Source organism: Delphinus delphis, chromosome 16, assembly GCF_949987515.2.
Source record: "Delphinus delphis chromosome 16, mDelDel1.2, whole genome shotgun sequence".
NCBI lineage: Eukaryota > Metazoa > Chordata > Mammalia > Artiodactyla > Delphinidae > Delphinus > Delphinus delphis.
The window spans coordinates 54,021,957-54,034,027 of NC_082698.1; the positions used below are offsets into that span (position 1 = coordinate 54,021,957).

General features: G+C 59.3%; 1 protein-coding gene across 1 annotated transcript in view; it reads right to left on the reverse strand.

The window, feature by feature from the left end:
* The window catches only part of ZMIZ1 (zinc finger MIZ-type containing 1), a 165,767-nt gene that overhangs the window by 20,459 nt on the left and 133,237 nt on the right, over nt 1–12,071 (reverse strand). Inside the window, exons 7-10 of the mRNA XM_060034711.1 lie at nt 4,939–5,053; nt 3,686–3,903; nt 2,522–2,720; nt 1,282–1,554 (exon numbers count right to left, since the gene is read on the reverse strand). Of these exons, the coding sequence (XP_059890694.1) occupies nt 1,282–1,554; nt 2,522–2,720; nt 3,686–3,903; nt 4,939–5,053 (805 nt within the window). The remainder of the gene's footprint in view (nt 1–1,281; nt 1,555–2,521; nt 2,721–3,685; nt 3,904–4,938; nt 5,054–12,071) is intronic.

Here is a 12,071-nt window from a genome sequence, read left to right on the forward strand (position 1 = left end):
CCCCCCACCCCCAAGGACAGCCAGGGCCTCGGGAGCCGCCATCCTTCTCCAGCTTCTCCCTGAGCTGCTGCCCACCTGGAGGGGGTCTGGGCCTGACCCCGGCTCCTGGGTGTTTGAGGACGTCCCTGACATCTCCCCTCTTGGACCCAGGACATCCCCGTCAGTGTCCAAGCTGCATTCTAGCCCAAGTAAGGGTGGATGCTGAGGGGAAGTACATGGACCTCCAAGGAACTCAGGGTCTCTGGGCTCTAAACGCACTGGAAGCCCAAGCAGAAGGCACAGTTCTGCGACGGGGTGAAGCCAACCTGAGAGGAGGTGTGTGCCAGCAGAGCACTGGGTGATGCTCGGGAAGGGCCCCGTCCAGGTGAGGAATCAAGGTGGGCCTCTCGAGGAGCGTGTGCAGGGGCCACGATCCTGGGGTCTCTGTGTCTTCTGCAGGTGAACTACGTCCTTACCCAGGTACCCACATAGGCCATTTGCTGCCAGCCCGTTTTCTGGGTGCTCGCTGAAGGCCCTGTGACACCCCCTCCAGGAAGTCCTTCTCCTGACCTCACGCTGATTCCACACACCCCAAGTGCACCATTCCTTTGTGAGTCCCAGCTTAGACCTTGTCTTTCCTGCTGAAGTCTTGGTTCCTGGAGGACAGGAGGTGTGGGTTCGCTTCCTTCGATCTTCACTGATCTCGCGGCTGAGGTGGCTGGGCACCCCACCGGGCAGCCTTCCTCCCGACAGAGCCCCAAGAAACATGCTGTCTGCCTTCCAGTCACTTCTCCCATATGCGCGGCCTTTAGATCTTCACAGGGTTTTGTCTCATCTCTCGCTCTTGGGTGTGAGGTGTCCTCATGTGGGTGCGAGGAATGTGGACCCAAGGAGGCTTAGTTCCTTACCCAAAGTCGCCCAGCTAGTGTCCATGCCAAGACAGAAGAGAATCCTCACAGCGGCTACTGCTTGCTAAGTGCCCGCCCATGCCGGCCCAGGGCCAGGCGCTTCACGTACAGCCCCCCTCACTCCCCAGGCAGCCCCAGGAGGTGGGCTGGATCGTCACTGCCTTTTGCAAAAGAAGAAACGGAGGCTCCAGGAGGTGACGTCACTTGCTCAGGGTCTTCTATATGGGAAACGCCAGAGCTGACCTCAACCTCAGGAGCACCTGACTCCTAAGATCCTGCCTTCTAGTCCAGGTTTCCCGAAGGTCAATCCATGCCCTTTTCAAGGGACTACCCACAGCACCCGTGTCCTCCCCACCTCCCACCCTGCCCACCAGCTGCCAGCTGTCACACTCACCTCTCCCGGGTATGGCCTCTTTATGCTCTGAATGGGAAGGGACTGGGGCCGGGGGCCTGGGTAGGTCTGCTGGGGCATCCGCTGCCCGTGTGTGCCAAAGGGGCTGATGCCGGGTGGCCGGGGTTGGTTCATGCCCATGGGAGGGCCGCTCATCCCCGAGGGCGTCATGCCAGCCGCCATGCTTGCGGGGTTCATGCTGCCCCCCATGGAGGCAGGCCCCCGAGGCCCGGGCTGGTTCATGAATTGGCTGTTATACGCCTGGGTGGGACCCATCTGGAAAGAGGAACAGACCTTCAACGGGAGAAGAAGAAGAAAAAAAAAAAAAAAAAAAGAATAAAATGCCACATGCATTGAAAGTGCAGGGAAGGAAGGAAGGGCGGGGGAGGTGGGGGGCTCGGGGCTGGAGGCTGGGCACTTTCCTGTGCGGCTGCAGCTGGTGACCAGGTCCCAAAGGACCACCGGCCTCGTGGGCTCGCTGCTGCCCTCTGCAGGCCGCACAGGAAAGGTGCAGCCCGAGGGGTGGGGTGCAGTCACTCCAATGCACAGGCAGCGTTTCCAGGGAGGCAGGCAAGGAACGGGAAAGAGGGTGCAGGGGTGGGGAGGGGCATGGGAGGATGGAGGTGGATAAGGATGGAGGCAAGGGCCCCTTTCCTGGAAGCCCCAGCCCCGCCCTTGCTCCTCAGCCAATGGACACACACCCTCCATCTGCAGTCTGAGGCGGCCTCGGCTCCCACCTGTGCCCACTTGCCCTGCTGTCCCCATCCTGGACTTCCCACCTCCAGGCCTGTCCTGCATTTCTGCGGGGGGGCTCCCCCTCTCCTCACACCCCACCCCATCCTTCTGAAGGTCAGGGGAGCAGAGCTGGGACCCGGGCAGGATACACAGACGGGATGACTAGGAGAGCACTGGTCTTCAGGCCACCGGGGGGGACAGACTGGTGACAGGGCTACTTAGACACAGCCTGCTCTTTGGTGAGTAGAGGCCCAGACTGCAACATGGAACATCGTTCCCCATACACAGACACACACGAGCCACCAACCCACACAGAACAAACACAAGCTCCCAAACACACCCCCACCACTCTCAACCACACTGATAGGCCCACAACCTAACACACGCCCCTCCTTGTGCTTCTAAGAAAACCTAAGTGCACCCTGACGCCATCAGCTCCCCTCGGCACACAGACACCAACACCCCAGCTCTGATCCCCGGGGCTGTCTGCCTGGCGTGTGGCCCTTACCGGTCCATACTGGTTTATATCCTTATTCTGTGTTTCTTGCAAGGCTGCCACAGTGGCCGTAGCTGTGGCCGTGGCCGTGGCTGCTGCTGCTGCTACTGCAGCTGCTGCAGCAGCGGCTGCCGGCTGAGTGAAGTCAGCGGGCGGCCTGGTGTGCGGAGGGATGCCCATGCCAGCAGGGGCATTAGGACCTCCAGGGTAACTGCGAGGGAGAGAAGAAGGAAGAGTTAGATGCTGCCTGAATCTCAAGATGAACCCATGACACGCCCGCCTTGGGCGGGGAGGGAGAGGTCAGGCTGTGCCAGGCCCTTGTGTCCACAGCTCACAGAGCGGGGAGGTCTAGACTAAGAGCCAGGCGGGGACAGGGGCCTCCTGGGGGTTGTCAGCCCCTCGTGCCACTTGGCAACCACCAAGCCGCCAAGCTGCCGTGTTCCTGGAGCCCCACCCGGGTGCTAGACAGCCATCGCTCCTAGGTACTAGGTCGTGGCGCCCTCGGGCACACCCGTCAGCCCACCGTCTGGAGGACACCTAGCCTCAGAGAACCCGAGCAACCGGCCCAGGGCCTCTGGCAGGGGAGGGCAGGGTGGGGATGCAGCTGGGCTTCACCACGAGGCCCTACTGCGCTGACACGTGGTAGGGCTGCGGTTGGCCCCAGGGTGCCTGGCAGGGGTGAGGCCACAGGGCAGCCTTGGGCAGAGCAGGGCCGGTGGCGAGAGGAGGAATGGAGCGCCTCTGCCCCACCCCATGCCCCTCCCTGCCCTCCCCCGCCCTTGGACCGAGGGACCCCAGCCCTGCACCTCTTCCTCCACACCAGCAGAGCAGAGCTGACCCTCCTGCCGCCCAGCTCTCAGCGTCTCCCAACATATAAAGACATGACACAGAGAAGGGGCATTTGAGAAATGCAACTGCAGCCCTTCAACCCCACGGGCTTGACAGCTCTCAGAACGCGCCCCGGCCGTGCAGCGTCTGGCCTGCCGGCCGGCCCCCACAATAAAGGATGACTGTGCCCCGCAGGCAGACGGGATACCTGAGGAGAAGGGGAGCGCCAGGCTCCCCATGCTTCCCAGGCCAGGAAGCACGTGCTGGGATTCACACTTGACTCCTAAGCCTGCCTGGAGGGGAAGGCCAGGGCTGATGTGCCCCTTGCGAAGGCTGCTCCCCGCTCACCTGGCCCCGAAGCCCCCGCTGCCGGGGTAGTTGGGCCGGCCGTACATGCTCTGCGGGATGTAGGGCTGAGCGGGGCCGGCCTTGGCTGAGAACTGCTGCTGCTGCCCAGCAAACTGTGGGGAGTTGAGGCCGGGGTTGCTGGTGGTCATGCCCGACGCCATGGGGTTGCCGCCTGGATTCATGGGGTTGTTGGCATTGGCCATAGGGTTCCCGAGGACCTGTGGGCAGAGAGAGGGGCTGTCACCCAAGTGGGCACCCCAGGTGGCATGGAGATGGAAAAGGAAAAATGGCAGGGGTGGGGGTGGAGACAGAGGCAAAACAGGAAGGACGACTGAGGAAAAGGAGGAGAAGGGTGGGGGGGGGGCGTTCATTTCATCTGGGCACGGATGGTTGCCATGGTATATACATGATTAGAAGGGGGGAACCCAGCCCGGAAGCAGGCAGCGGAGATGAGCAGCCTGTGACAGAAGGCGGTGAGGCTGGTCCAGCGCCAGGTGGCAGGTGGGAAAGCTCTGGACTTCTCAGCCCTCCTGCCCTGCAAAGCCGCCTGGATGCCCAAGGGTCAAGCCACACAGAGGCCCTGGGCTGCTGCTCTGTGAGGGCAAAGAGAAGCCCAACCTACCAGCTCTAGAGGGCGGCAGGGTCCTGGCCGAGGGGCTCCCTGTGGCCCAAGACCACAGGTAAGTGCACTGGTTCCCTCCAGGGCGGCAAGCGGCCCTGAGCCTTTCACGTGGCCATGGCAGAGGCCCAGCAGGGAGAGGAAGGAGTGGAGGAAGGAGGAAGGAACAGGAGCGGGAGGCAGGGTGGACTAGGGATGTGAAGTGGAGTTTGTCACAAGTTTTAGGCTCAATCTTTTGAAATCTAACCCAGGCCGTCCAGGGTCAGAGACCCCAGGTGTTGGAGCCCTGAGGCCAATAACACAGGAAGTTCTCCTGTTTATCCAACCAAAGTAAATGCCGGCCAGGAAAGAGCCCCTTGCTGTGTGTCAGGTGAAAAACATTCCCTCAGGATGGCCCTAGGATTGGTTGGGGCAGTGCACAGGGGCCAGGGGCCATCCTCCTGGGGCAGGTGTGGACCCATCCTGGGTAGAGGTGTGTCCACAGCTGGGTGTGCCCTGAAAGCTGGTCTTTCCAGCCGGGGAGAGCCTGGGAGAGTGACCAGGGCTAGCATGGCATGGTGACCCGAGGGCCTCAGGGTTCGAGGGATGACCCCGCCTGGGAGGGGCTGTTGCTGGGGGGAGGACAGGCTCTTACCTGGCTCTGGGATGTGTTGGTCACTCCCCAAACCGTGGTGACCACGGAGAGGGAGCCGGGAGGCTGGTTGGTGTTCTGCTGCCAAGGGACAGAGTCATAGGGGAACGACCCATCACTGCAGAGGGAGACAGGGTGGGGGTCCTCAGGGGCTGCAGACACAGGCGCAGATGGAGGCACGCCGCATCTACCAACCCCACCATGCTCTGCGGCTCCCAGCCAGGCCCAGGTGACCCCCATTCTCAGTCAGTTCTGGATCCCCCTGGCACGGTGTCCAACGCAGAACAGGTGCACACTGTAAGGTGACCGATCGTATGACAGCGACCTCTCCCCCCATCACCGTGGACGCGCCACCCCCACGGCTGTCTGTCTCACCTTAGCCCAAGTCCACAGGCCATGCTATGGAGGAAGAGAGACCTGCAGGCTCAATCTAAGCTCTGCCTTCGACCACGCTCCGCTCTAAGTGGCTCTCCAGAAACAGCTCTGGTTCCTCCGCACCAGCTTCCCCTCAAAGCTTCCCCGTCCTTTCTCAGCAAAGGTCAGAAGGGCTCCAGTCTAAGTCTCGGTTCTTCCCCTTCCTCCTGACCCCTCAGAGTGAGGTGGCCGCCCTGCCCGGCTGATTTGGTCTTTGCCAGGAGCCTCCTTATGTCAGGTTTTCTTCCTGGATGACAGGTACTGGCCTACCTGCTGTGCTTCCTCCCCTGCTCCCACCCCGATCTCTCGCGCACCTCCCTGCCAAGCCAATCTCCTTCAAACACCTAAGACACTCGGCACACTCAAAGACCTTCCTTCAACGGCTTCCAGTGTTTACACACAGAGTCCAAACTCACACAGCAGAATGGTTTACCCCATTGCTAATCCCACCCTACCCTACTTCCCATCTTGGTTCCCACCTCTCTGGGAGCCCCTGGCCCCAGCTGTTCCCCCAGTCTCCTCTGTAGTCCCAGCAGTACCCACCTTGTTTGATGACATCTCCCGAGGGGCCCCCAAAGGTCAGAAGGCCCGACGCCCAGCCCTGCATACCATAAGTGCTCAGAGGTGGCTTCCTATTGGTTGCCATGGTACAGATGGAGAGCGAGGTCCAGCAGACCCCAGGGAGAGGAGCAGAGGCACAGGCTCGAGGAGGAGCCAGCGAGGTCACGGTATAAAGAACCTGCCAGGGGTACCACCCCCAAGGAGTGCTGGGCTGGGGCTTCCTCTTCCCTGGAGCCAGTCCTGCGCTGACTCTCCAGCGCCTCTTACCGAGAGAAAATCCCAGACACGGCCCCAGAAAGGGCAGAAGAGCAGAGCACTCACATCTGTGCTACCACCTCTGCCCACGGCATCCCGCCGGGGGCGAGGCCTGCAAGGCAGCACTGCTGGGTAGCCGGGGAGTGGGGCCAGGTGGGAGAAGGGGCTTCTGGAGGAGGGCGGCTTGGTCGGAAAGCACCTCATGCCTCTCTCTGTCTGACTTGTGCCTTCAACACAGGAAGTCAGCAGAAAGCAAAGCTGACTCATCCCCCAGCCGAGCAGCCAGCCCAGGCCCTAGAGGTCGGGGCGACTGGGAACGGAGGTATGGGGAGCCAGCCCAGAGGTCAGACTTCCGGGAAGGAGGCGCAGGACTGCACGCCAGGTGGGCAGAGGGGCGCCGGGGCTCTGAGCCATGTGCCCTGCTCCTTGCCAGGCGGGGCCCTCGGTCAAGTTGGGTCAGACTGGAGGGAGGACCGTGTCACTGACTGCCCATGCTGTCTGTCTCACCTTGCTGCCCCCTTGCCTGGACACCCTCTCTGCTTGGCCAGCCCCTGGTTTCCTTCCTGTCTCTGCTCAGAAGTCACCTCACTGGAGCGGTTGTCCTGACCTCCTGGGAGAAGGGGACGCCCCCAGCCCCAATCCCTTTTCCTCTCACTCTGGCCTTTTTTCGGTACTGTGGGTACAAGTCCTGCACCCGCCCCTCCCTGGCTCAGGGCCCCGGCACAAGCTTCCGAGCCTGTGCGCACTCAGTCTCCTCATTTGTTAAATGGGCGTAAGAACAACACACTCCCACCCCCGCTCTACTCTGTGTCTTCCGACTGCAGGTCATGACACAAGAGTGCGCTGTGACACTGAACCATGAGGGGGAAAAAAGAGGGAATAAAACAGAAAGTAATCAAATGTGAGCACATAGTAAGGAGGAGTATCATCCCTTGAACTGACTTCTCGATGTGACGCACGAGCACACGTGTGCCCGGGGTCTCGGGGTAAACGTGCGCGTTACTGTGGATCTCGGGCCGGCTAGTCTGAACGTGGGCCCCCGTGGCCTAAGTCTGATGCGGCTTAAAGAGGAGACTGCAGACAGAAAGGCTTCCTTAACTGGAAAATGACACAGGCTTTAGCATTACTCATGATTTCTGGGGGGAAAACAGCAGGCCTAGAACTGCGGGGAGAGGAGCCGTCCTCAGGGAACCAGGCTGACGGCCCCTGCCTCTGCAGGCCAGGTGTGACGTGGGAAAGGGTATGAGGCCCAGATGCACAGGCCAAAGGTGACCGACAGCTCACACTCGCTGCATCTGGGGGGCACCGCTGGGGGGTCTGGGAGCCCAGAGAGCCCGGATGGGGCAGAGAAGCACAGGAAAACAAGCAGGGCCTGCCCCTCAGCACAGCTGGGCTGGAAGAAGCCCCGCTCTCCCAGGAGGTCACTGGGGACCCGGGGGCACCAGCTGGTCCCAGGGCTGGCACGCCAGTCTCACAGGGAGGCCCTGCAGGCTACGGTTTTAAACAACAAAGAGGAGACCCTGGACACCCGCCCTCCTTCGGGGCCCTCACCTTAGGTGTGCCTGGACTCAACACAGGACCCCAGCAACCGAGCAGAGCTTAGGCCCGAGTCTGTCCTCTCTCCCCAGAACTCCTGCCCCATAAGCTCCCACCAACCCTCCAGGCTGAGGTCTGGTTCCGGCCGAGGTGCACGCCTGGCAGGCTCAGGAAGTAAAGCCCCCCGGGAGCCCCTCCGAGCCTGGCGGGGACCCACAGCTGCTGCCTCACCTCCTCAGGCGGGGAGGTCCCGGCTCCCTGGGATACAGGCCCTCGAGCAAGCTCCCAACTGCCCTGCAGCTCGTGGGTGGACCTTGTGGGCGGAAACCGGCTCCTTCCTGTTTTGTCCCCTCCGCCCCGAGCTCAGTGAGAAGCAAACTTAACCGAGGTTCCCAAACTGGGCATTCCGCTGTCTGGCTGGACGGTTCACCCCAGAGCCCAGGTGCACACCTGGCGTGTGCGGGGTACACGTACGTGTGCGCACGCGCGCACACAGGCCCTGCTGGCACAATGCTCTCCACGCGTGCCGGGGGGGAGACAGGCACATGCTGTAGGGTGGTCTCGGGGACCCGCTCGCCCCCACTCGCACCTGCTACAAAAGCAGAAGTGGCAGCCGCACCGACAGGGCTGTGACTCATCTCCTGGGGAGACGGCTCCTGCTGGCGCGGAAAAGGCACTCGCCCCCATGGGCCCACGGTGGCAGTCAGCCCTGCCGACGTCTCTGCCCAGACTCAGACACTGCTGTCGGGGCGGGGGGCGGGGTGCTGCCTGGCTCCCGGTGCCCGAGGGTCAAGGACCAGCCAGGCTCTTGGGCCCTACCAGGGTGGGAGGGGCTCAGGGTGCTGAAGAGGAGGCCTAGGGGCTTGGGGATGGCCGGAGGCCGCGTGCCTCCTCTGCAAGTACTATTTCCCCAGCAGACACGCGCAGCCCAGGTCAGAGGTCCCCGGCATTTCAGGGCTGCCCACTGGGAACCACTTCCCTCCACCTGTCCATACCTGGTTCAGAGGGAGGCCAGCGCCCCTGGGATCTGAGAACCCACTCTTAGTAGTCCTGCCCAGCTCTGCACACCTGCAATCCAGCATGGTCTGGTCTCATGCCACGAGCCACCCCCAGACACAGTCCTGTCCAGTCAAACCTGTCCCAAGAATCCTGTTCCACCTACAGAGGCACCAGTGCCAGAAGCCACTAGGATTCTCAGCAGCGTTCTGCCAAGCAACTCCCAACACGGGGGCAGCTGCCTCCCTACCTCTGGGCCTCTTCTCGGACTCGGATGCTTCGTCCTCACCCTGAGAGATGCCACTCATCCTTTCCAGGCTCCTCTTCCAAAGGCTACCTCTTCCAGGAAGCCCTCGCCCCATCCACTGGCCTGACCTCCACTTTCTCCTCACATTTCTGGGGCCCAAGTGGGAGCCTGAGCGAAAGCCCTCCTGCCTTTTTCCTTCTGCCCCGGGAGCCCCAGGTTCTCCGGCTACCTGTGCCTGGCATGATGTCTTCACACACCTGCAGGGCTCAGGAAGCTTCTAATAAAAGTGTCAGAAAGAAACACCGCCTCTCTGTGCTTGACCTCAGAGGGATGCCTCAGAATGAATGAATGCATTCATTCATTAAGCCTGACTGCTGACCACCTACAGTGTGCCTGTGACCACATGGGCACCGGCACCCAGGAAGCGAGAGGTCCTGCCCTCCAGGGAGGGGGACAGAGGCCTCAGTGTGCCATCCCTCGCCACACCCAGGGATGAGAAGAGCCCCTCACTCAGAGGGCGGCCGTGAGGATTAGGTGACCTCACGTGGGTAAGGCAAGGCCTAATACAGCCGGGTACCCCCGAACTACTGCCTGCTGTTACCACTGTTGTGATTCACTGAGTGGCTTCTACATGTAAGGAACCGCATGAAGCGACTTTCACACAAGAACTCATTTAATCCCTTGAAGTGGGCTCCACAGACACATGCCTTAGGATCTGAGGCTCCCAGGCTCCCAGAGGTAGTCAAGGGTAAGGTTGATAGTGGGCCTGGCCACTGTCCCAGGGAGCTTAGGGTCCAGTAAGGTGGCGCTTCCCTGTGCAAAGATGGCGATAATGCGAGGAAGCCTCCACTACAAAGGCCATCAAGGCCATGAGAACTCCAAGGAGGGGCATGACTTCCTCAAGGTTCTTGGGGAAGCCAGACAGGGAAGGCACACAGGAGACGTGAGTTATGCTTCAAAGACTGGCTGCAGACAAAACCCAAACAGTGTCCCAGGAAAAAACCACCTTATACACCAGATCACTAGCTTTGGCCTGGACTGAGTATATTGGCAAATACTCAAGGACTCTGACTAAACATTTTTTTAGCTAATATTCAAATGGCAGAGGGAGGCCTCAAAGCACAGTGGTTAACTATCTGGGCTCGGAACTTAGATTCTTTGGGGTCAAACCTCGGCTCTGGTAGGCCACTGATGATTTCTATGACCTGAGCCCTGTTACCTAAGTCAGCCTCAACTTTCTTATCTGTAAAGTGGGACTAATACTAATATGCTTAGGATGAAACATACAAATGCAGGTAAAATTCTGCACAGTGCCTGGCAGACAGTCTCTGCTCAACTGTACCTATACTTTTCTCTCCATTTCTCCAGCTCAAGTGGGGTGTAGGTACCCATATTTACTTGATGATACAGTGATGGTGCTTAGAAGTTTTGCAAATAGGTTATCAATGGGAGGGGGTGTTATTATCATTCCTGCCTGTTGAACATACGTTCCAAGCCTCTGAGGCTTTCCTTAGTGTTCCTCTGCCTTCCTTTCTCTCATAAACTCCTATCTATACTTCGGAGCCCAGCCTGGATGCTCCCTTTTGTGACTCTCCTAAGCAGACCACCAAGGGCATTTTACTCTGTTCCCTTAGCACTTCTTTTCATATATTTTACAAAGAGCTTTTCACACTGTAGTTACAGCAGACGGTTTACATGTCTGTTTGCCAGCCCCATGGGCACTGACCAATATTTGCTAAATATGAGAAAATGAGTAAAGAGGGAGTGATGATTCCTGGTTCCCGGGCACCTCCTGTGAAAGTGTCTACACAGACATTCATGGAGGGAAGCGGGAGGGAGGGCTGCATTATTTCTTCCCTTGCACTTCTCACAGCCACTTTATTTGGGAGAAATAACAAATTCCTATTAAGGGTATCATCAGACCTTAATTAATTTCCCTCATCCGGCTCTACTGGTCCCGTCTCTGCGCAAGGCTGTAGTGTTACCACTAATGACACACCAAGCCAGTGAGGAGCTGACGCTCCCACCATCTTTAATTTAGGGGGACCATTAGCAGCTCTCTCCATCATCACAATTAGTGGGGGCTGCTTCCTTCCCTCCCTGCGGTGAAACTCAGAGAGGAACTGGTGCAGCTAACTGCGTATTAGAGGGCTTTAAATTTTTTCAAGAGGAAGGAGAAAAGGAAAAGATCCTTGCATCTTGGCAATCTGGAACTGACGGAGTTATAGATCCTTCAGTCTCCCTTTCATTGCTTTTTTCTTTTTTCCTGGGGGCAAGAAGAGGGGTCTATTACAAACTGAGCTTTCGGTGTGGCTGTACAAAAAAGAGCTAAAAATGAAAAGCGGTGAAGGTGGTGTGATGGGACCAAGGAAAGAAGAGGACCGGCAGTCAGTTTTGCTTGATCCCTTCTTTGTTGGTTGACCGTGAATGAGCACATCTGAGTCTGACGGCCCCAGGCTGAGGGTTCAGAGAATAATGACTCGTCCACGGGGCTCCCCGTGTCCAGGCCTGGCAACATGCGTTAAGTCCTCTGCTGCTGTCATTCCATTGCTACCTGTGAGGCAACGGAGGTAGAGAGAGGATACAGAGCTGCCCAAAGTGACCCAGAGCGAAGACGGCAGAGGTGAAACTCAATGCTGGGCAGCTTGGCTCCAGGGCCTGTACCCCGTCTGCTATACGGAGTGGAGCACAGGGTCCTGCTCAGGATTGGACGGGAGCACAGGGCCGTGCCCAGAATCCGAGGGGAGCCCCAAGGCCCCTCCCAGGAACCTCTCCTCTGGGGGTTGCAAATCCCTCACCTGGAGGGGAAGGGTGGCACCCCTCAGTCTTGGAGGCTTCCCCAGCTCTAGTGGACTTTGACTGTAATCAAATGAAGAGCATACACAAGACTTATTAGGCTTTCCATTACTGTTGTGGCACTGACTTGCACATGGACAATGCGCTCATCACAAACGGCTTTTTCAGCCACTCACTAAATATCTGGAAAAAGACAGAAATACTTGTTGGCAACAAGTCTGGGTCACTGCAGGGCCTGTGAAGGGATCCTGCTGCCTGGCCGCAGGCCCGAGGCCCCTTCCTGCCCTGGGCTGGCCTCTCCCAGCCTCCCTTCTCCTGTGCGGTGCTCTGC